At 43.7% G+C, this 25,199-nt stretch overlaps 1 protein-coding gene across 3 annotated transcripts in view; it reads right to left on the bottom strand.

Annotated features, from left to right (window-relative positions):
• Nucleotides 1–25,199, bottom strand: part of CGNL1 (cingulin like 1) — a 153,143-nt gene that overhangs the window by 91,946 nt on the left and 35,998 nt on the right. For all 3 annotated transcript variants that reach the window (XM_082388006.1, XM_082388008.1, XM_082388007.1), the window contains 4 exons: nucleotides 6,129–7,713; nucleotides 5,240–5,334; nucleotides 2,859–2,964; nucleotides 92–193 (listed from right to left, as the gene is read on the bottom strand). In XM_082388006.1, the coding sequence (XP_082244132.1) occupies nucleotides 92–193; nucleotides 2,859–2,964; nucleotides 5,240–5,334; nucleotides 6,129–7,697 (1,872 nt within the window). In that variant the 5' untranslated portion in view covers nucleotides 7,698–7,713. The remainder of the gene's footprint in view (nucleotides 1–91; nucleotides 194–2,858; nucleotides 2,965–5,239; nucleotides 5,335–6,128; nucleotides 7,714–25,199) is intronic.

The raw sequence follows: 25,199 nt of genomic DNA, 5'->3' as shown, positions 1-25,199 counted from the left end.
TTCACTTCACTTGGGCAACCCAAGGTACTTAAAATATTCTTTATCAATCAAGATGGAACAGAATAAAATAGCATAAAGAAAAATCAGATACCTTGACTTCTAGTTGAAGCTGTCTTTGAAGTTCAGCCACTTCTGTGGTCAACTTATTTTTCTGTTCCAAGAGATCTTTGACTTCAGATGAAGAATTAGAAGCCTACGATTAATTGCAAAAATATCCTAAGTTAAATGTTCAAGATGCTTTATTTTTTTCTTGCATGAACATTAACAACAGGATGACACTCTCAAAAGGATTCGGCTAAAATCCTACAGCAAAGTGGTTAGAAAACTACAACTAAAAGGGAGGGGAAAAGGTAAAAGCAGAAATCAAAACCAGAAAAGGCAGTGTCTTGGCTCTCAGGCACCTGAATCCAGGTGTGAGTCATGCATGAACTTAGAATGGGGTACTTCCTCATCTACTCCTATGAAGCAGACCAGAAACCAACAGTCAACAGAAACACAGCACTTCCAATTTTCTTAGGCAAAATGAGAACAATCTATCTTAGAAATGTAAATCTAACCCAAGGAGGGAAATTGTAGATTGTTCTTTCCCAAACAAAAACTGCCTGCTTCATGGCTTTCCAATATGGTCTTAGCCCATTAAGGGAGAGGGTTCTCTTGCACGAAATCACTTAACTGCCACCAAAATATAAAACTCCAAAACCTTTGCCAGCAAATAATCAGATTCATAAAGCGAGAGACGAGGGGAGTAGAAAAATGTGGGCAATTAAGCAGTCACGGCACTGTCATCACAGCCAGAAGTCTAAGAGCCTAAGTTCATCGTCTCATCATCTCTGGCTTGATTAAGAAGCAGCAGCTGCTTAACTGGTCTCCCGTCCTCTAATCTTACCTCTCTCCAAAAACTACAAAGAAATGAATTTTTATAAATACGACACTACTCATTGCTGTTTAAAGTCCATCAGTGGAAGCCTATCACCTTTGGCCTGAAATGAAAATTGACATGATCTACAAGGTCCTGCCTACCTGGTGCCTGGTCCCCATATCCTAGCTCTCTTCTCCAGCTACACTACATTACCTCTAGTCCCCTAAACATGGCAAGCACACACCTCTTTATAGTTTATGTTTTTTGTTCTGTTCCCTCTACCTAGAATGCTCTCCCTTCCCCTCTCTGGGAGAATTCTATGATCTCTTGAGACATCATTAGTGTTATCAACTCCAGAAGGGCTACCCCAACTTCCCCAGTTTAGGCTGGATACCCTAGTCTGGAACCACAATGACAATCTTAACATCAAGACCAAAGGATGCATTCTCCAGGAGAATATGCAGGTTAATGCAAAGCAACAGTAATGGTGATGATTTGGATTTAAGAGATTTAGCAAAAAAAATCCTAACCCAATTTAAAAAACTGTGTAGAGTTCCTGAAACCTGCCTATAAGCAAGGTGTATAATTTAAAGGTTCCCCAGTGGGAACTGTGTGTGTGTGCATATATAAAAATATTTTATATATTTATAAATATAATATAAATACATAATATATAATAATAAAATACATCTATATAAAGATATATAATAAAATGTGCTTATATATTTTAAATATTATTTCTACCGATAAATTGAAAAATGTTTTTATTTGATGCCAGAGCAGCAGTCATGGGTTAACTGAGTGCAAGGGGAATACGGAACAGTAGAGAAAAAAGGGTAGTTGATGCCTATAAATATCCTTTATTCATATGTTTCCAAACTTAAAAAAGAAGCAATAGACCAACTCCCTGTTACCTGCCTCTGGGTATCTTCTTTCCTTCCAGTGCAGAATTCCCCCCAGAAGGGAAAAGGAAAGATGCCCAAGCAAGAAATGCGGCATTCAAGGTGGCATAGAATTGAGGGACAAGATTTTAGTCGTCCCTCTTAAATGCTGCTTCCTTTCATGGCACAAGGTATGTCTAGCATATAGTACATGTTCATCAAATAGGGGATGACTCCTCCTTTAACAAAAAATCTCCAAGTCCCAACTAAAATTCAGTACAATAAATTAAACAGGCAGTTTTTTTTAAAAAGAATTTAGCCCCACTCTACTCCTTCCTTTCCCTTCGGCCCACGCTGGTCAGCCCACCAGTCTCTCTTCCACATTCTCTAGTTTGATTCTCTTATTTCTTAGTCTCTGAAGTTTGAGAACTTGGGTCCACGCCCGTTCACACTTACTTTTCAAACCTGCCTACGATGACACTACGGCTCTCCATCCCATGCTTCATTTCATTCTTCCTATTCTTCTTTTCCCTTTCTAAATCGTACCACCTATTGTTTCCTCCTGTTATGTTTTTTTTGTTTTTTTGTTTTTTTTAATTATCTATTTATTTATTTATTTATGACTGTGTTGGGTCTTCGTTTCTGTGCGAGGGCTTTCTCTAGCTGTGGCAAGTGGGGGCCACTCTTCATCACGGTGCGCGGGCCTCTCACTATCGCGGCCTCTCTTGTTGCGGAGCACAGGCTCCAGACGCGCAGGCTCAGTAGTTGTGGCTCACGGGCCTAGTTGCTCCGCGGCATGTGGGATCCTCCCAGACCAGGGCTCGAACCCGTGTCCCCTGCATTGGCAGGCAGATTCTCAACCACTGCGCTACCAGGGAAGCCCTCTCCTGTTATGTTTTATAGATTTTTTTAAAAATAAAATTTCTTAAAACCTTTCTAGAAAAAAGGCAGGGTGCAAATCAGCAATATTTAAAACATGCTGTTCCATCTTCGGTACTGCTTACTACTCAGGAAACTTCCCACTAACTACTGTAACCAGAAGTACAGACTGAAGAAAGCCATTTGTTTGCCAGGTTCCACATGAAATGCCCTCTACAAAATACAGAGCTCCGCCTTACTTGAGTATTTCCTTGCGCGCTCCCTGCTGCTCGAGACTTCAACGTCTGGATTTTCTCAAAGACCAGGTTGACCTTCCTCTTAGTAGCATCATCATTATCGGTGCTTCTGGAAAAAAAAAAAAACAATGAGGGCACAACTGTTGGCCTCAGACTATTTTATGTGCCACGACACACAAACAGCAAGCCCTTTAAGAAGATAAATCGCAAGAGGCGTGAATTAATTAAGGCTGCAGACACAACCAGTGTGAGGAGGGCAGGATAGACGGTGTATTTTTCTCCAAACAAATTGTTCAGTGTTACCACCCGATTTGGGAGAGGGGTTCCCACTTCCAAACATGTGAAAGAGACACAAGCACATTCGAAATAAGCTTGGAGATAACATCCAATAAAAATTTAGTAATTTGTTGCTTGCCGATTCAAATGAGGATATTCACTCCAACAAGGAATCTCTCCTGTATGTGTGTCACGCTAGGAATGATCCACCGTGATCTTGTTTTAGCCTTTGTTTAAAAAAATAAATCCCCCAAGCCAAGGTTGTCAACACAGCTGCCCTTTGTCTAGACTTTCATAGGTAATGGTCAGATAAAGTTCTATTAAGGACTACCCCCACACCTTCTATCACACATACCTGGCACTTAGGAAAAAAAAAATTTTTTTTTTAAATGGAGGGGTATCTCTCCCCTTATTTTCTTTTTTTTTTTTTTAATTAATTAATTTATTTATTTTATTTTATTTATGGCTGTGTTGGGTCTTTGTTTCTGTGCGAGGGCTTTCTCCAGTTGCGGTGAGCGGGGGCCACTCTTCATCGCGGTGCGCGGGCCTCTCACTATCGCGGCCTCTCTCGTTGCGGAGCACAGGCTCCAGACGCGCAGGCTCAGTAATTGTGGCTCACGGGCCTAGCCGCTCTGCGGCATGTGGGATCTTCCCAGACCAGGGCTCGAACCCGTGTCCCCTGCATTGGCAGGCAGATTCTCAACCACTGCGCCACCAGGGAAGCCCTCTCCCCTTATTTTCTTTCTTTCTTTTTTTAAAAAATTTATTTAATTAATTTATTTATTTTTGGCTGCGTTGGCTCTTTGTTGCTGCACGCGGGCTTTCTCTAGCTGCAGTGAGTGGGGGCTCCTCTTCGTTGTGGAGCACCGGCTTCTCATTGCGGTGGCTTCTCTTGTTGCGGAGCACAGGCTCTTAGGCGCGCAGGCTTCAGTAGTTGTGACTCACGGGCTTCAGTAGTTGTGGCTCACGGGCTCTAGAGCACAGGCTCAGTAGCTGTGGCACACGGGCTTAGTTTCTCCACAGCATGTGGGATCTTCCCGGACCAGGACTCAAACCCGTGTCCCCTGCATTGGCAGGCGGATTCTTAACCACTGGCGCCACCAGGGAAGCCCAGGGAAAAAAATTTTTAAGTAAGTTTCCTTAAATAGATGCCTCCCACTAAAGTCTGTCTCACCAGTCTCTCAATAAATCATGGGCCAAAAAAATAAAAGAATGTAGAGAAAGAATTTTAAATGTTAGAAGTTCTTCTACCTTAATCTTCTCATGGTAAAACCCTTCACAGAAAGACACTAATAATTAGTTCTTAGCTAGAAGAATCTCTTTACTTTTTTTTTTTTCCAAAAGAGCCCCTATCTTATATTTTGAATGATTCTGTCAGCTCTATATTACTGACAGAAAATTGTAAGGCACTATATAAAACTATGAAGTGTTCTGATACCAATGAGTATTTGCCAAGTGACTTTCAGTCATGTCAGACTATAAAGCTTTTCTTCTTTTTAATCATATCTGATGAGAGAACTGAAACAGAAACTTCAAATTCCTGGCCTAGAATTCCAGCTCAGTTGGTATCTAAGTAAGGACTGAAAACCAGATTATTCAAACTCATCCTCCTAGATAAGTAAGTGGAAAGCACTGCTTTTAAATGACTCATACATGCTTTAAAAATAATGGAAGCAGGGGCTCCCGGCCAATGTCAACTCTGGGGAGGGGAGGAGGTATTTTATTTGTAACTTTTAATAAGGGACGATCGATTATCCCTGTGTGCATACGGACAAACTCAAGGCGACGACAGACTCAGTTCAAAACTGAATAGTAGACATTCTTCCTATCTTTGAATTTGTTTCTGAAACAGTAAAGAATCATTTTAAAAACATATTCATTTTTAACTTTTAAAGTAGGATGTTCTTCCCCACACTTCCTTCCCCTGCTCTTCACCCTCCTCCACCCAAGACTTAAATGCTGTTATGACAACTCCAGCCATGGAGTCTGCACCCTGAAATGGCTCACCCAGGGCAGGAAGGGAGGGTAAAACACAAGGTCTCAGAAAAGAAAATTAAGAGGCCCACCAGGAAGGACAATACTTTGCTCCTTGAAGGAAAATCACTAACCCTTCTTTGAGGTAATTGTAAAGTATCTGCTTGGCCGTCTCCTCATTGGTTTGCTGAGTGAGTTCTTGCTGGCCTTTTAACAGATCCGGTGTGGCCTGGAACACAATGTCGGTTATTAGATCACAGGATGACGCTTCCAAGAAAAAGGCACAACCCCACAGCAGAAGCTTCCAAACACATTCCTGCTTCCCAGAAAGGATTCCTCAGGTAAGGATGCTCATTACAACTGGTTCCACCACTTAGCAGCTCTGTAACCTTGGGCAAGTTACTTAACTTTTCCTCACCTCAATTTTCTCGCCTGTAAGTAGAAGTTAATAGTACCTATATTCATAGGGTTGGTGCGATCCTATAATACATAACAAAGAGTGCCTGGCACTTACCAACCTTAGTATCATTTTTATCATTATTATTTTTTTACTGTTACTACCAAAACACTAACTGGACCACTTAAATAAATTCCATCACTTCAGGATAAACCTAAATTAGGATTAACCTAATTTCTCAGGACAGAAATTAATCCAGTCACTCAATGTCATGAGGAAAATTAATACATCTAAATAAACCTAAGGACGGAGCCTCTTGTTTTGGAAACAAATTCTGCATACTTTCAGATTTTACACATACACGAAAAGAAAAATCAAGGCTCTCTACAGTGTTTGACAAGTTACTTTACAAACAAGAACACAACAGGAATCTAGTGGTACTTGAATTTACTTAGAAAACCAAGCGATTAGCAGTAGGTCATAATCTACTGCTAGGGGGAAAACTCTAAAAAATATTACTGATTCAAGATGGTGCAATTACTGACTCAGGATGGAAGATATGTATTCCTACAGCCAGGATGTATTGATAGATCACTTAGAAGGAACAAAGACTCCACCAGTATTACCTGAGTATTTGAGGTGGAAGTAAATGTCTTCACAGAAATCCTCTTGGTACCTGAGTCCGGGAAAGTTGCTAGCGCCCGATTCTGTAACATCAACGTAGCGGTGGCTGTTTTGATTTCCTCCCCCTTCTTAGTCTGTGCTGGGAGGGAGGATGTGCGCCCGGTCGGACTTTCCTGACCACCTTTGTTTTCTGGAACTTTCCCATCTTTGTTCTGCAGGGGCGGCCTGGGCTGGGCTCCCTGCAGCCTGGCGAAGGCGCGCCCTCCACCCTGCCTCCCCCGGTGCTCCTGCGCCTGCACCCTCTGCGGGCACAGCTGCGACGGCCGCAGCAGGTGTTCGCTGGACTTGCCCAGGTTCCTGCTGAATTCGGTCAGGTACTCCGAGTTCCCTTGGAGACCGAAAGGAAATGCACTATCCACGCTTCGGGACCTTTTCCTGTCTTCTGGGTTGATCCCGTTTCGCTTCCCAGACCTGCCTCTTCTCTGCAGCCCAGGTTTTTGGTCAAATTTTTCAATTAACTGATCCACGCCAGGAATCGACCCCGTATCAATATCCCGTCCAGTTCCGGGCAAGAAGGGGATATACCTTCTGTTTTCATGACGGTTCACATTGTCGGCATGGATGGCACATTCTTGATCATCGAGTAAAAATCTGTACAAAGAGTTGGCCGAAGTGGGAGTTGTGGACGATGAGGAGGATCTCCGGGACCGGGCCCCGTCCAGCACGGGCCCGGCTGAGTCCTGGCGCCGGAACGGAAGCACGTCGGGCCTGGTTTTCTTGGCTTCCGGGTGGGTGGGTAGGGGCCTCCCGCTAGGGGCAAGGGCCTCCTCTGCCAGCCCCTCCTTGCTGCAGCTCTGAACGTTCACGCACACCGAGGTCTGCTTCTTGGGGTCATCGATGACCACGGAGCTGCACAGTCGAATGGCCGTCACGCTGGATCTGGCCGGGTCTTCCGAGGGAGGTCTGGTCGGCTGGGAATGGCTAGGTTTGGGCGAGCAAGTCCAAGCCTTCTTACTGTTGGTCCCTTCTTCTGCGAAACCTTTTAGCCAATTACTCTCAGGAGGCTGGTGATTTTGTAAGTTCAACTCATTCTTTTCGGGATCATAGGGCTGTAAAAGCTCTGGATGCCTCTGAAAGTTCAGCACGGGGGATGGCTTCATCGCTTCGCCTTTGTGATCTAGAACTCCATTCTTGCCCTCAAAGAGAGAGGGCTGTTTCAGGTTTCTTACTGGGCCGGGTGGGGCATATGGGTTTTCGGGCAGCTGCAGTTCTTCTGCACTGTCCTCCTCGAGCACAGATCCATTGCTGGAATGGAGAGGCAGGTTACTTGTCACTGGAGACGGAAATGATGGCCCGTCTTCAGGAAAAGACGTGCCTGCCAGACACCGCTCTGTGTTATTGAGGACTATGTAGGGGTGGCCATCAATCCCCTGGACCCGAATACTGACACCGTAGGAGCCTGCCTTAGCGTGCTGGGAATTCCTTGATTTTTTGGTTTCATCACTTGCGAGTCTCAGATGGACACCGTATTCCTGCTGCACATGTTGATATTCACCGAAATACAGCTCCATGGTTCACTGTTGTTCACTACCAGGGAAAATTGGGGTAAAAAGAAGACATTAAGTTAAAATTACATCTGTTTAAATGAAGATTATGAGGGAAGACTTCAAAGTTCAGGGAAAACCAAACACTTTAAAGAGCAAGGACACTTCAGAACCAAATGCTCGTCCAAACAGGCCTTTCTGGATGCCTGTGGGTCCACGTGACCATGGTGTTTGTCAACACTGAGCTTGAACCCTGGCCTTAGGGTAGATGACTGGCCAAATGACCTGATGCCTTTGGTAGAGCTTAATTATTCTGTTTCTAGCTGACGGGCTGTGCTGGTTGCCTTGTTTTTTCCTTAGTTCATTTCCTCACCCTTTATGCTATTTATTTTTAACCAATAGGATGTTCCAGTTTACCAGCATTTGAGAACAAGGTACTTTTCCAAGAAAATAATTAAGAGCTAAGGCGTTCTGATGCTCACCATTTTTCTTTTTTTCTAAACTGTTAATTTTCTTGTCAAAACCCTTTCAAGCTTCTTTATGCACAACCCTGCTTTGAAATCTTTATCATTATTTATTTGGCTATAGTGTTTAAAACATTTTTACTTTAAGGAAGCAGTTGTTTGTGAGACCGACAATGAGAGTAAGTGATTAAAAATAGTTTTCATTTTTTTTTTAACCAAAAAGTTCAAGTTGGGACTTCCCTGGTGGCGCAGCGGTTAAGAATCCACCTGCCAATGCAGGGAACACAGGTTCGATCCCTGGTCAGGGAAGATCCCACATGCCTTGGAGCAACTAAGCCCGTGCACCACAACTACTGAGCCTGTGCTCTAGAGCCCGCGAGCCACAACTACTAAGCCCACCCGCCACAACTACTGAAGCCCATGCTCCTAGAGCCCGTGCTCCGCAACAAGAGAAGCCACCGCAGTGAGAAGCACGTGCACCACAACGAACAGAAGTCCACACTCGCCGCAACTAGAGAAAGCCGTGCAGCAACTAAGACTCAACACAGCCAAAAATAAATAAATAATTTTTTTTTAAATTGAAAAAAAAACAGTTCAAGTAACTTAAGGACCTGAAAAATTTTATGAAAAACCTGAAGACTTGGGGCTGTTTATTTTGTGATGGGTCCTAACACCAAGAATCACTGCCTTCACCCGTTCTGGTGTGTGGCCACCCTGTCAGAGATTGCATACATATCACCAAGCAGGCTGTCCAAGCCACCCCACACTCTGAGGTTCTCTCACCAGAAATTCACTTCTGTCATTCTGAAAAACTCCAATAGCCACAGAGATGCAAGAAGAACAGAAACAACTGGTCACAGAAAAACAGCTGTCTCATTTCTTTCACTGTTAGCAGACTTTTTGAGTTTCCTTTCTATTCTGGAGTCAATCTGGTAGCATATTTTCCAAGAAAATCATCTATTTGATCCATATTTTCAAATTTATTTGCACAGAATTTTGCAACGTATAAATCATTTCATCTCCTCTATTTCTATTTCTCATTATCTAGTTTTATCTGAGCTTTCTTCACCTATTTCTTGATTATGCAGGTAAAATATGTCTACATATTTTTTTAAATTGTTGTTCCCCTAAAGAACTAGCTCTCAGATTTATCATTTTTAAAAATTTTCTAATTTATTGAGGTCTAGTTTGATCATTATTTCTTTCTGCTTCCCTTTATTGTTTCCAATTTCTTTTTTTTGAATTTTTGAATTTTTAAAAAATTTTTTATACAGCAGGTTCTTATTAGTTATCTATTTTATACATATTAGTGTATACATGTCAATCCCAATCTCCCAATTCATCCCACCACCACCCCACACACACTTTCCCCCTTAGTGTCCATAAGTTTTTTTCTCTACATCTGTGTCTCTATTTCTGCCTTGCAAACCAGTTCATCCATACCTTTTTCTAGATTCCACATATATGCATTAATATACGATATTTGTTTTTCTCTTTATGACTTACTTCACTCGGTATGACACTCTGTAGGACCATCCATGTCATGTTTCCAATTTCTTGACTTGCATGCTTCATTTGTTTCTTTTCATTCTTTTATTACAGTCCATAAATTGTGATATGTGACTGTCAGTTAGGAATTGCATTGGTTCCTAACAAACAGACCCACAATAGCAACTTAAGAGTTAGGATATTTTTCCCCCAGAGATAGGAAGTCCAGAGCTGGAATGGATGCCAGGATATTTTTGAGGAACACCTCTTTTTATGTTTCTACTCATCTACTTTTAGCATGTATTAGACACCTTATGATTACAAGATAGCTGATCCAGCATCACATATACCAGATGGGGCAACCTTCTTTTTAAGGAGCTTTCTTGGAAGCCCCACCCACCAATAATCCCTTGCATCTTATTGGTGAGAACTTAATCTTATGGCCACCCCCACCTACAAGAAAGGGTTGGGAAATACAGGTTTTTTTAAGCTGGTCATTGACACTCTCAAAATCAATGTTCTGTTGGTAAAAAGAGAGAAGAGAATGGACATTGGGAAGGCAGCCAGTAGTTTCCACCACAGAAATGTTTCTATTATTATTTTCTAGATAGTTTCAATGTGTGGTTTTGATTTCTTTGACTCAAGAATTGTTTTTGAGAAAGTTTTTGCATATCCGGTATGTTTGCTATGCTGTTTTGGCTTGGAGGGTCTTTATTTCTGTATGTTGTTAATTTCTATTTGCATTGTATTATGGTCAGAAAATGAAGTCACAGGAATTCCCTGGCAGTCCAGTGGTTAGGACTCCGCGCTTTCACTGCTGAGGGCACGGGTTAAATTCCTGGTCAGGGAACTAAGATCCCGCAAGCTGCATGGTGCGGCCAAAAAAAAAAAAGAAAGAAAGAAATGAAGTCACTATTATTTCTTTCTTTTTCAATGTATTGAGGTTTCTTTTGTGGGCAAATATACAGATAATTTTTGTCCATGTTTAATGGGTGCTGGATGTAGTTTCTGTTTTAAGGGATGGCATTCAAAATACATCCATTAATATGCCCTTACCGATTATTTAGTTCAGTTATAGCACATCCTCACTTATTTTGTCTTTCTAATTTGTCTTGGGCTTTCCTGGATACATTCATCTCCTACTACTAGCTTGGTGCTATCAGTTTGCTTGGTGATTATTCTTTTAAATGTAAATCATGTTAGACATCATCACCTCCCATTTTACAGATAGGAACAACTCGGAGAGATACAGTCATCTGCAATATTCATCATCTCACCGATTCCAATGATTGATTTCATAATGTCTACTTTCACTTGCATCAGCGTTATACTAACATTTTAAAATAATTTAACTTTTAATCAGAATAAAACAAGATAAGATGAAAACCTGTACTCTCCAGCTTCCCATCCCCAATCCTGATCACATGCCTCAGAGGAAACCAACTGCAAATTGCAGCTGTTTCTTCTAGTACTTACCTCCATGTTGCTGAGTGATATGCCTAGCTGCAATTTATCATTTTTACCTATGGTAGATGACACACACATACATATGAATTTCTCATTCTGCTAGCTTCCCAAGAATAAAATCAAGAGCCAGTTGTGTTTACATTATTGTGATTATATAAATACTGTTCACTGAAGCGCTAGATTGTAGACTCTGGCCATCTTTCCTCTCTTCCATAACTTTAACTTTTCTAGAGGCAGTAACTGCTATTTTTAGCTTGTCTTGTTTTCTATATACCTACCCTTAAATATCTTCATCAGCTATATGACATCTGTTAGATGCTTACCAGTATTAATTTCCAGATGATCAAAATATCAGGTAATCTGGTGGTCTTTTTCCATGGTGACCTCCCTTGCAAACTTCCACCCTCCAGCCCTATATTAGGGTCTGGTTGCTCTCTTCCCTTTGTGCTACATTGTTTCCCAAGTTTGGTGTCTTCCTCTTTCTTAGTTTACCCAATTGGTCTGAGGGAGCACGGGTCCAGTAACTTTTAAAGGTCCAAGGGAGAAACATTTTGAGTCCTTGTATTTTGAAAAATGTCTTCATTCTGCGCTTACGTTTGAATGATAGTCTAGCTGTATTTAGAATCCAGGTTAGAAGTATCTTTCCCTCAGATTTTAAAGTATTACTCCGTTATCTTCTAACTTCCAGGGATGCTATTAAGAATTCTGGTGCTATTATGATATCCTGTCCTCTGTGTACGCCCCGTTTATTTTTCTCTGAAAGTTTTTAGGACCTTTTCCTTGTCCTTGGTGTTCTGAAATTTCACGATGACATTCCCCAGTGAGGATTTTATTAAATTGGCCACTTTTATAAAACATGAGCACTTAATATATTCCTTCAATTTGGAAATTCCCTTTAGTTCTATGAAATGTCCTGGTATTATCTCTGTGATAATGTTTAGAAAAACATTTTATTTTGTTCTTGGTGTTTGCATCTAACATGTTAGTAATGTTGAATCTTCTAGACTGAATTTCAATTTTTCATATTTCTTTTCTCATCTACTCAACTCCATCATTTTTGTTCTAATTTTTGAGAGATACTTGAATATAAAAAATTTGAGGATGTATTTAATTTTTAATTTCCACTTTTCCTTTATTCTTCTCTAATTGTTTTTCTTTTTAAGTTCTAATTTGGACATGAAAACAGCTTCTCTCTCTGAGGATATTATACTATAACTTTTTTTCAGAAAAATGCAATTTCTCTGCTGTCCGCAACATCTCCATCTTCCGCAAGGTTTCTCTTTTCTGGTTTGTTTGGGTCCCTGTCTTTCATGTTGAAAGCCTTCCTAATATGACTTGGATCTTTGGCTGCCTGATCCTATTTAAGAGGGAAGTAGTAAAAGCAGATTGGAGGCTCTGTATATGTGCAAAGGAGTTATTAGCTGGTAAACTTCAAGTTATGTGGGGCGAAGAGTGCCAAGCTTTCCACTGAGGGACCCGCACATTTCAGTGTCTGGGAGCATTCTTCTCTAGAGCTGTTTGATTTCCCAAGAAAAGAATCCTCCAATCCACTACTGAGGCTGCAGCGGGGCTGGCTGCTGGTCTATGGGACAGGGCAGGGGAGGAGCAGGGAGGTCGCAACTCAAATTCAGTCCCTGTTTTCAGTCACCCACACCCGCTTCCAACATCATTCCAGTTCAGTTTCCCCAGAGAAGAGAACTCCAGTCTACTGCTGGGGTGGGGAGGGGGCAGGGGCAGGTGGGTGCCCAGATATCCAGGGCACAGAGGAGACGCTGGAGGTCTAACTGCTCCAGTTCTCAAGGCACCTAAATAATTCCCTAGACGTTGGCCCCTCACCCTGACTTCCACAGTAACTGATGCCTTCCCACTTCTGAGCTGCTCAACAGCTCTGCAGGAAAATCACCTCATTTGTATACTGCAAGTGCCTCCGGTTGAAGCATCTCTCACCCCGCTAATTACCACTACATCTGCTTCAGCGCTCTCCTCCGCTAAGTCTCCACTGCCATTCTTTGTCTTTGGAGATTTAATTTTTATTCCTTTACTGTCTTCTGAGTGGGATTTTTGAAAAGGAGATACCTAGTTTCTCTAGCTGGACGAGACTAATAATATTGATAAAACACTTCAATCCTAGAACAAGAACAGCAAACGCGCCTTAGATGAAACAACGTACAAAGGCCTTCAAGACCGCAATGTCCGGGTGTGTCTTGATCCCTCGTTTCCGAGCAGCACTGGCATGTTTTATTCTGCGCCTCTAGCAGAGTCCGTACGCATTAAAATGTATAACAAATATCATTTTTAACAGAAGAGCTTCTGTACAAATTTATTCACTGTGATGTTTTTTAAAATATTTACTCAATGAGGTCATTTTACTCACCCATAATCTCTTACACCAACTCTGACTTTTCTATGAAAACATTTCTCCTAATATTTATTAATAAAATTCTTCTCTAGGGTTTTATAGTCCTTTTCATTAGTTGCTGCTACTACAGTCAACACTAATTACATTTCAATCTTTGAGTAAGGCCACCTTGGTTTATTACATTCTTAGCTCCCTGTTTGCAAATTAATCCGCGTATGTGAATTTCATGACATGTCCACAATTTACATTTCCTTGACAACAAACCTCAATCCAGTATTTTCATGGAATGACACTTCTCAGCTGGGCACTGGTGTCATAAGCAAATGTGGGTTTCCTTCCCAATCACAGTGTAAACACTGAACTAATGAATCGATTTAAGGACAGCTGTTCTCTGTCTTCAGCCACCAGGCCACGTCACCATCCTAATGTACTCCACGGGCACACTTGTTCAATCGGGGACTAAGCCCAACCGAGGACTTACATAATTTGGCAGTAAACGCTGACCAATTGCCAGGATGTAACATTGTGGCACTTGGCAAATAAAAGAGGTGTTTTGGAGTGGAAATAATGCTTTTGGGAAAGACTGCTAAATGATGATAATTGCTTTAGTTAGCGAGATCAATGAGTGTGTTTGTGCATAAGGACAAAGAGCTTAGCACTTGTAAGAACTATGAACATATGCCAGATAGAAACATTTCCTCTCTGGGCCATCACATGTTATCAGCTGAGTCTGGAGATTAGTCACAATGCCAGGCCACACCTCCCACCTCACCACTCTAACTCCCAGTGGCACCTCCGGCCCTGAAAGCACATTCACCAGCCATTCCAGAGGCCCTCGTGGCTACTGCGGACATGCAGCCAGACAATGAGAAACCTTCCCACCATGCTTTGTCCTTCTCCCTGGGGACAGCAGTCCCCACCGGCCAGGCCCAAGCACCCAGCACAGCACCTGGCATGGGGCAGGGACTCTGTGTATGGATGTCTGCTTGGAATGAATAATTCTATTTGATCATACAAGTCATTTAAGAGAGCATCTAAAGCAGGGACGGGGAGCTGATGAGGCTTGGTGCAGTCCTGAGCTTGATTCCAGGAAATAAGAAGTGAGCCACAAACCAAAAAATAATGTCCCCTGTGTGGGGTATGGTGACTATCTCGTTCAGAGGGAAGCCACTGCCGGTCTGATGATACACACAACACCTCTGAAGAGTGGACAAAACGTTCACTCCTAAAGGACTTGCTTGTCGGACTAGTGGGAAGGCATGAATTTTGTGCTGGAATATCTGCATTAGACCCTCAACGACATAAAAGTGAAAAATCAGAGTGTGGAACATCCAACATCAGCAAAATGTGTACTGATTTTTCAACGTATTCCCAAACATGACAGAAAGAGGCAGCTTTACCTAAACTAAGCTTTATTTTCTTCCTATTTCTTTCCTCCTATCTATCCATCCATCCATTCTGTAAGGGGGGGGGGGGGAAGGAAACTGACCAAACTTTTAAGATTTCAAAGGAAATGTCTCACATACAGTCAGACCTTCAGAATTCCCTGGGAAAACAATTTCAAAAATAAACTTTGAGGCTTGAAAATGACAGCAGAGTTGCTGTCTACTTTACACAGTTCAGTATGGTTTGAATCTCTTTAAGTAAGCATGATGACCAAAACTTTTCTACTTGGGGGGAAAAAAATTAAATTTTTAATATTGAGTGGTGTAGCTTCCCCCAGAACTCACCTTGCACAAAAAGGAGGGTGGCAAAGAGAAAAGGAAAGCCAGTAGGAAAGTTCCTTTTATACTAGGGTTGGAGACCTTGGAGAATCAACCAGGAGTTTGAAGATCAGGGGGTCACGGGGCTGGGGACTAAGGACTTTGACTATGCTCAGATTGGAGTGCAGGCACCAAGCTGGCTTCCCTGGGATCCTCACCCCGTCTTTGAAGTGTGTCCCTCTGCTGTCCCCATGGATGGTCTCCTACCACGTCAGTCTCTGCTCCACTTTTGTCAGTTTTGATCCCACTCCTCTTTTATATTCCCCACTTTGCCTTTAAAATTCAGTGATTGATATTTTGTATTCCACAAGGTCTCTAAAAAAAAAAATCAGAATTCATGCCCAAAAAATGTTTCAGAAATGTTATACGTCCTTCACCTCTTGACCCTGAAATGATTTCTAAAAGTTCTCCCACCAATGCAGAGCTAAGACACAAAAGTTTGCAATTCTGAAGACCAGTAATGGAGAGCACACCCAGGTACACGGGCCAGAAACGTGTCTAATGCTGCACTCAGATCAAATTCCAGCTCTGGCTTAACTTCTCTGAGAGTTTTCCTATCTCTAAAGTCAGATTATTAATGATGACTTCATAAGGTGCTTGGGAAAATTAAATCATAGTTTGTATGCTAAATGAAATAGGAAATAAGTGAAAAAAAAATTCCATGTGGCATTTATGGCCGCAAGAAATCTGACTTTGATCATAAAATGTTTTTAAATACTTCTGAGGCAGAGGCTAAAAACCCCACTGGTTAACCAAACAGCATTAAGCACCAGCATCCTGAAATAATTTATTGACTAATTAAGAAACCAGAGGGTTGAGAATCTAAAATACAGTGCTGTGTCCAGAGTGGAAATTTGATAAATAGTTGTTGACTGAATAAATGAACGTCTTTATGATGCCAGGTCCACAGAAAAGGTCTTAACCAGACATAACAGACCCATGACATTTGTGCTATAGTTTCCATATGGAGCCTGAGCCTAAAACGTATCAACACAGGGTCTTCACTGCATTTTTATGTCCAAATCTAACTTCAGAAGCCTCCTCAACACCACACCTGTGCGGTCACTGCCCATCGATCAGTGTAGACACAATATAAATCCATTTGCCATCCCTGACATATGCTCTGATTCTCACCTAAACCCACCTACACTGAAGCCAAAATGCCTAAGAACTAAATCGCCTCCAAAACTCCGGGGGTAGTTCTCTGACTTCTCAGTCCTGTCACTCATTAAACTACAGTCAACTCTGAGCCCTGACAAGCTCTTCAAACACATACCTTAAGCTCAGGTTCACATTACTGACATGAACACAATGCTATCAGGCCACCAAGAAGAAGGGAACATTTTTGTGGGTACCTGGCCAAGAGAAGCTTCTGTCCTCACACTGTTTTTTTTTTTTTTTTTTTTTTTTTTTTACCACATTCACTTTCAATTTCTTTCCATCAGTAAAAAACTATCTCCCTTCAGCTATGAAGATCCTCTCTTGCAGGCTTACCCACTCCAGAAGTTTCTAACGCCTCTGGCACACAGTCAGCACTGCACAGCTCAGCAAGGCTCACCAGTGCCAGCTCTTTTGTAGATGGGTTTTGTCCCCAAAATGACGTCTCAAGTTTTTACAGCCAGTTCTGAGTCAGGCGTGCACATCACCCCCGCACGGTGCCAGGCAAGCGCAGGGTGCTTGCCTTGTACCATCTTGTCTGGTCGGATCCTTGCAGCCCCACCTGTGAGGGATTCTACTTTCTCCCCATTAGAGATGCCCCCATGGTCTCACACCTGGCTCGGGGGCAGCATCGGGATTTAGCCCCAGACCATCCGTCCCGGACACCTGAGCGCTTTCCTGAGCAGGGACCACGTTTCATGTTCCTGCCCTCCCACAGTATCTGGTAGTTATCCTGATGTGGTCATTGGATGGCTATGGACCAAGACACGTCACCGTGTCCCGCCGCACTGGCACGCTAGCAAAGCAGCCCCCTGTCTGTCAGAGCGCAGCAGACGGGTCACTCCTCAGAGAGGCCTTCCTCTTCGCCACATTCCCAGCACCCAGAACAGCGTCCCACATGTAGCAGGCGCTGAATACGTAAATGGATGGATGCACTAATAAAACCATGTGCGATGCACGTGGCTCGGAATCCCTTTTTAAAATCTGAACAATGAAAACAAAACAGTCAAGGCTTTCCATAACAAATCCCCATGCCCATCCTTCTAGTGTGCCTACTACCTCCAACTGGAATATGTATCACTGTTTAAAACACTAGACTCTGATTGCCAGCATCACTGGGGCTTTTCTTCCCACCGCCAGCGGCCACGTTCACAAGGGGTGTGTGTTCCAAAAGTAGAAAATAGGTCCTGGGGTTATGAAGCGTCTCCTAAGGGGAGTAAAGGAACACTGTGGAATTCCAACAATGCCAGCTGTAACAAGCCCCATTCCTGGAACCTCCTCAAAGAGGATTTCTGCAAAGTGAATTCCAGAGCTAAACATCCTCCCTTGGAAGATACGTTACACCCTCTGCAAAGTATCTCTTCTTGGTCACTCGAAAAAAGAGCAAACCAGGAAAATCTGTCCATCTTTGTCCTCATCAGGGAAGAGACTGAGGGAGTTGGCATCATGAGCAAACTTGGCCACATGATTACAAAATCCAGAGTCCCCAGGAGGGGTCCAAGGCATCCCTGCGGGCCTCCATTCACAAACCACCCAACCTCATAAGTGTATCAGTCAGTTGTTCCCATGAGACCCAGAAAGGCTACAATTTAAATGACAGATGGCTGGAATTGTCCAGAGACACCTACTGAATATCATATAGTGAGACTATTAAAATTAAAAGAAAAAAAAAAAAAGATGATACTGTATAGTCGTCCAAAATATTAAAAAATAAAATTAAAATAAGCCTTCTAAAATAGAAACCTAGCAGATTCCCACATGTCAACTCAGGCTGTCTGTTGTTCAAGACAGTTATTATCCCAAAGTTTGATGACACCAGGGATTTTGTTCCCCAGTGTAATCTTCCTCCCCAGAATTCTCCTCGGTGGGCAGCAGGGGAAGTGGGACCCTCCCAGACGCCGAAGTCACCCCAACCATGCAGCCTCGCGTTCTCACCAGTTACTCAAGTGACTGAAGAGCTGACTGTGCTTTCAGATATTCTGCACATTTCCGAGGTCCATGGCTCCCTCTCTCCTTTCCTAAAGCACTCCCACCCCGTCCCCTCTTTCATATTCTGCTGTTTGTCTTCTGCCCTAGTCTCCATGGTTTCACAGTTCCACATTGCTGGGCTCACCCGTAAGTATGAGAGCTCAGGTTCTATCTGGAAGTTGCTATGGTCTGAATGTCTGTCCTCCCAAAATCCATATGTTGGAATCCTAACACACACACTCCCACCCGCCCCCAGCATGATGCTATTAGGAAGTGGGGCCTTTGGAAGATGTTTAGATTATGAGGATAGATCCCTTATGAATGGGACCAGTGGCCTTATAAAAAAGACACCACACACGGCCCCCCCAACCCAGAGATCTCTAGTCCCTTCCACCACGTGAGGACCAGCAAGAGGGCACCAGCTACGAACCAGGAAGAGGGCATCACCAGAACACCACATGCTGCCACCTTCATCTTGGAATTCCCAGCCTCCAGAACTGTGAGAAATAAGCTTCCGTTGTTTATAAGCCACCCAGGCTATGGTATTTTATTAGAGGAGCCCAAAGGGCCTAAGACACAAGTGATCAGGATATAAACAAACACATATACACAAATGAGATACATATGGGATGGCCACTCACTTCTCCTTACAGCAAGAATCTGTCTCCCTCTTGGGCCCCATTTCCCAAGTGCAGAATCCCTTCTGCTCTGGTCTCCAGGAGCCAGGGGACAGCAGAAAGACCTGGAGAAACATTAGAGTTGGGAGCTTCTCCTGCATACCTTCCTAAGCCAGACCCTGGCATTGGTGGGTAAAAGCCATCAACTCCATTATCTTTATTTCCTATTTAAATATCTTTATTTGATACAGATGTCTCCAGTAAGGAAGTTTCACAGTTCATGATGTTTTTCAATACTCAAGAAATTGAATCAGTAATCAGAAAACTGAAGTTTCAGTTATGTAAACAAAGTATTATATATTTTAGCTTTTAGGGTTTGTATGTATATTCTTTTGTATTCATATGAATATAGATATTTTAAAATTTCTCTCTTGGAAGCATGCTACAATTTAATGGCCCACTCAGAGCGTATACTATCCTCGTTTTGTCAAAAATAGCTTTTCACAAGCACTTTGAGAAGTTAAGACCTATTCCTAGGTGTCCCTGTCCTCAGCTGCATCTTTAATACTGATTAATTCCTATTTTAGTCTTTCACATGCTTGTATAATGTACAGATGCCTTTAAAGAAAAAAAATGCTGAAATAACCCTTGTGTTCACTAAATGTACAAATATAAAACTATTATAGTTCTTATGATACCACAAAATCAAAACAAATCTGCACCTTAAATACAAATACAATTTAAAAAACCAGTACCATTCAACTTCACAACATGAATTTAAAATGCAGGATCATGTAAATTTTGCTGAAACTAAAATCACCATACGTGCTGTGAACAGGAAGACAGCCTCCACCGCAGGGCAGAAACCGTCCTTTGTGCAGGCTGCCCCAGAAACACCAGCTCTTCGCGCGGTATGATGGCCTTACTTATATGCCCACTCCATCTCAGCTCTTTCCCAAGAGTTCATGACGCTTAAAATACTATAATATTACCTGAAACCTAAACCATTATAAACATGGCATTGGAATGGGTGGTGGTGACCAGCGGCCATCCAGCTCATTCAGGATATGCTGATACTAATATTTTATTTAATCACTAACGAGTTCCTACTGAGAGCTTATTGCTATGCTAGACCCTCTCCTACAGCAGTTCCGTGAAGAGACAAAGTCCCCCCATAGACCTACACTCTGTGGGGGGAGAGAGATAAGCAAGTAATTCACAGTGATGCGTGCCATGAAGAAAACGGAGCAGGGTGAGGAGAGAGCAAGGTGGTGGTGGTGAAGGTCCATCTGAGATACAGTGGCCAAGGAAGGCCTCTCTGAGAAGGGAACATTTGATCTGAAAGAGAGGAAGAGATCCCTGTAAGTCATGTGACAGCCAGGCAGAGAGAACGGCAAGTTAGAGCCACGGAGGAAGGGATGTGCCGGGCTCGTGCGAGAATCAGCACGAAAGCCATCTTGGCCAGAACACAGGTGGAGACACGCAGGGGAGGGAGGGGAGGGCAGAGCAGTCAGCAGGAGCCAAACCGTGGGGGTCTGTGGGCCTCAGTAAGACGCTGGGTCTTATCCCAAGTGGGTGAGAAGTCACCAATAAGACTCAAGACGTAATTCAAAGCCAGGGGCTGGTTGAGCTCAGCTAGGAAGTAACGCAGGTAGAGAAGATGGGGACAGAGCTCAGAGCCTGTCTGCACAGTGCGCCCTGTGGACCAGGAGTAACAGCATCGCCTGGGAGCTTGTTAGAAATGCAAAATCTCAGGCCCCGCCCCAGACCCGCTGAATCCTCATCTGCATTTAACAAGAGCCACAGGAGGGTCTAGGCCCTGGCAGGAGTCAAGAAGAAGGGAAGGAGCAGGCAAAGACAACAGAGAAGGAGCAGCCAGTGGGACAGGAGGAGACCAGGAGAGTGTGGTGGTCTGGGAGCCAAGAGAGGCTGGTGTTTAAAGAAGCAAGGACTTCCCTGGTGGCACAGTGGTTAAGAATCCGCCTGCCAATGCAGGGGACACGGGTTCGAGCCCTGGTCCGGGAAGATCCCACATGCCATTGAGCAACTAAGCCCGCGTGCCACAACTACGGAGCCTGCGCTCTACAGCCCATGAGACACAAGTACTGAGCCTGCGTGCTGCAACTACTGAAGCCCGTGTGCCTAGAGCCTGTGCTCCGCAACAAGAGAAGCCACCGCAATGAGAAGCCCACGCACCGCAATGAAAACCCAACACAGCCAAAAATAAATAAATAAATAAATAAATATATTTTTTAAAAAAAGAAGCAAGGAGTGCTCAGATAAGCCAAACACTGTTAACAAGCCGAGGGCAACCCCGATGGAGATTAAAGATGACCTCGACAAGAACTTTGTCACTGGAGTGGAAGGCACGGGAGCCCAACCAGAGTGGGCTAACTAGAGAATGGAGTAACGACAGCTCTTTCAAGGAGTGTTCATTACCACAGAAATTAAAATACAAAAATAAAAGGCAGTCATGGAAAACGGAAATGCCTCCCTTGCTCACCCCCAACTCTCCCTTTCACCCCAGGATGAAATCTCTGCTGTGCTGGTTTCGTCTCCCCCAAGGATGTGTTTGCAGCCGGGGCAGGAGGCAGGGGTGCAAATAAAAAACGCATAACCTGGCATTTATGCTCAAAGAATTCTAAGCCAGACCTTACCTAATTTTATGGAATGTGACTTTTTTCCCCTCCCTCTGGCAGTCGCCTATTATCCTGAGTTGCAGCTGAACCTCTAAGGGTGTGCCAAGAGCAGCTGAAGAGGTACGGTCTGCGTTTAATGAACACCAAATGCAGAAGCATATGGAAATTCCTCTCACCCTGAGAATGCCAGAAAAGACATTGAGAAAGAAACCAACGCAGAAAAAAAAGTCCCTACTTTTCCCTCTCCTCTCCAAAACCCCTTAACCTATCAAAGCTCACCCCCAGCCCATCCTACTTCTACTCCAGGTAGGGGGGAAGCTACATGGAATCACATTCTAAAGGTAGAAAGGCTTTCAGAGACCATTTAACATACCCCTAACTTCCATTTGATGAGCCACTTTCAAAGCTCCCTAGCTCCAAACTTTTGGACCCAAATCTCTGCTCAGGGATCATTCCCATGTCCATCATCACTTCTCCCAAGCCAGTAACACACAGCAGCAACTCCAGCTTACTTTCCTCCACCTACACCCAATACTGATGTTACGTCCCAAAGCCCCTTCTTCATCTTACTGCCCCACAACATGCAACATGGAGCAGTTCTTTAATGATAATGATGATGATGATGATGATGTAATTAACTCTTAAATACTCAGACTACGGGGACTTCCCTGGCGGTCCAGTGGTTAGGACTCAGTGCTTCCAATGCAGGGGGCACGGATTCAATCCCTGGTCAGGGAACTAAGATCCCACATGCCGTGCGACACAGCCAAAAAACTTTTAAATTAAAAAATATATATATAAATACTCAGACTATGTACCAAGTACTCTTCTAAATGCTTGTATATTGAACATGAACCTACTCTGAATGGTCATGTCCAAAACTAACCTCCAGACATTAGCCTAAATGTAGAACATTAACACGTACACTTTAATTTGGGTGGTTAACTGATGATCACACAGAAAAAAAGAGCAAAAAGAGAAAGTATTTAAACGTCTTAGTTTTCTCCGAGGGGCTCAATTTAGAACGGTTTTGTATTAAAAACCAAAGTGTAATTTGATCTCTCCAATGGGAGCGTCTCTGGGTCACAGCAGTGGAAATCATGGTGTCAAGCCCTAGATAAATTTACCCCGTACCCTTTAACTGTCCCGAGGGTGGCAGGCAGCAGACACTCGTATCAAAACAGGTGCCAAGTTGTGAAACAGAACAGGCAACAAAAGTAATTTTTTTATAATCCTGGACATGGGGGGAAAAAAAAACAGCACTACAAAGAAAAGAGGAAAAAATGAAGAGGAAAAGGAAGAAACACAACCGGGAGACAATGGAAGGAAGTCCTTCCCTGGAAGTTAAGGGTTTTTTAAAAAAAAATAGAGGGTCATACATTTCTCCCAAGCTTCAGGATTCTTTCTGTGTCCTATGCTAGTGACAGTTCCTATGACTTCTCTATTTGTATGAAGTGATTAGAGAGTTCTAGGGCAAAGATACAATGACCTGTCTAAAGAAGCTAAAAACCCACATTCAGCATCCCAGGGAAAAATACGCCTCAAGCAAGCTGAGGCTTTTAACTTAGAAACTTTAACAATCACTCACATCCACACTGCGATGTTATGGTGAACACAGTGCTTCCACGTTCACAATCTCAGGCAGGACCTGCTACTGGCCGCAGTCTCCAAAGGAGCACACGATGCGGTACAGCCAACGGCACTGAACAGCTGGGACTGGATTCCAGCTCTGAACCATCCATGAGTGCACACTAAGACCCTTCTCAGTGTGCTTCCTGCTTTTAAAACCAGGCCCTCCTCTCACATGGGCTCAGTATGTTTGGGAAAAGGGGTTATGCTTTCCTCCAAGTAGCTGATTATCATCTTTCCCGAGAAGCATTCCTTTGATTCTAATGCTTGTTCTTGCCAAAAGTGTCCCATCAGATATCCTCAGACAACTCCAACAGACACGCCTTACCCTGGAGCCCTCACGTCTAAATGCACCATTAAGAACATTACCTGGACCCATCTCTGACCCCAGATGCACTGGAAGAAAGAGGGGTCCCTTTGTTGTTTAAAGGTAGAAAGGGAATCGGGGGAACTTTGTTTAAGAAAGAGCCCCTCAGGGGACTTCCTTGGCGGTCCATTGGTTAAGATTCTGAGCTCCCACTGCAGGGGGCACGGGTTCGATCCCTAGTCAGGGAACTAAGATCCCGCATGCCACACAGTTCGGCCAAAAAAAAGAAAGAAAGAGCCCCTCAAGAGCCCAGGGATGCCTATCCTGTTTCTACGTATAATGATGTGTTGGTCTGCTCAGGCTGTCATAACAAAAAACCATAGACTAGGGCTTCCCTGGTGGCGCAGTGGTTGAGAGTCTGCCTGCCAATGCAGGGGACACGGGTTCGAGCCCTGGTCTGGGAAGATCCCACATGCCGCGGAGCAACTAGGCCCGTGAGCCGCAGTTACTGAGCCTGCGCGTCTGGAGCTTGTGCTCACAACAAGAGAGGCCGCGATAGTGAGAGGCCCGCGCGCCGCGATGAAGAGTGGCCCCCGCTCGCCACAGCTAGAGAAAGCCCTCGCACAGAAACGAAGACCCAACACAGCCATAAGTAAATAAATAAATTAATTAAAAATAAAAAAAAACAGAACAAAAAAACCACCAGTCAAACACATGGCTGTGGTCGGTGTGGTCACTCTAGAGCCAACACTTGCGATTCCTGACTTGCCCTCCACCTCTGGCCTGCTGGGTGGCCAGAATGGAGATACTCATGTCCTTCAACAGGTCACCGGGCACACCATCCCAGTTAGCTCTCAACATACCCCTCCTGGATCACCCCCCGCCCCCCGCCAGAAAGACAGGGCAAACAATCTTCCAGGACCCAGTGAACGCAGAGCACCATATCACCCGAAGAGGCATCCAGCAAGTTCCTGACCTCAGAGGCCTGCACCAGCTGGGCTGTGAATGTGATTTACGTGGTGAAAATTTTTGAGCTGTGGACAGTTTCCCACAAGCTAGAGTAGAGCTAAATGACTAACAAACTTGCAGACCATGTGCTGTGTAAGGAAGAAGGAACAACTGGCAAGCTGGGCAAACACGGAAGATGTACCTTCCCCAGAGACGATAACCTCTGAGCAGAGTTGAAGTGGGAGCGTTAAACAAAACACGTATACCAATGCTGCTTATGTAAGACCCAGCTCTGCCCCCCATCCCTCCTCCATCTCAGAGAATATCATTCTCCAAGAGAGAAATGTCAATTGGATGAAAAACAGAAGAGCTGATTTAGTCGCAGAGCAGAACGGGAAAAACCAAACACGAGGATAAAAGGGAATTACAAAGGGGTTGAGAGCAAGAAAGGAGTGGCAAAAAATACAAGATGAGATGGAAGCGATTATAGGGAGAAAGATATTAATTAAACTTGCTTGGCCATAGGAAACCACAGTGACAGGAAGCGTGGACTGGGGTGTTATTTGGGTTGAATATAAGAAGAGACCAAATTAAAGCTCCACTTCAAATATTCCTTAATAAGCACCACCTAAGAACCCAGCTCCCTGACCCGAGAGCTGGAAGTCTCCTTTGCTCCCCAGCTGCTCTCCTCTTACAGATGCTCGTGACCCCAACAGTGTCCC

This window comes from Balaenoptera borealis, assembly GCF_965194805.1.
Source record: "Balaenoptera borealis genome assembly, chromosome: 3".
In the NCBI taxonomy this organism is placed as follows: Eukaryota; Metazoa; Chordata; class Mammalia; order Artiodactyla; family Balaenopteridae; genus Balaenoptera; species Balaenoptera borealis.
This window is presented reverse-complemented; position numbering and strand designations above follow the sequence as displayed.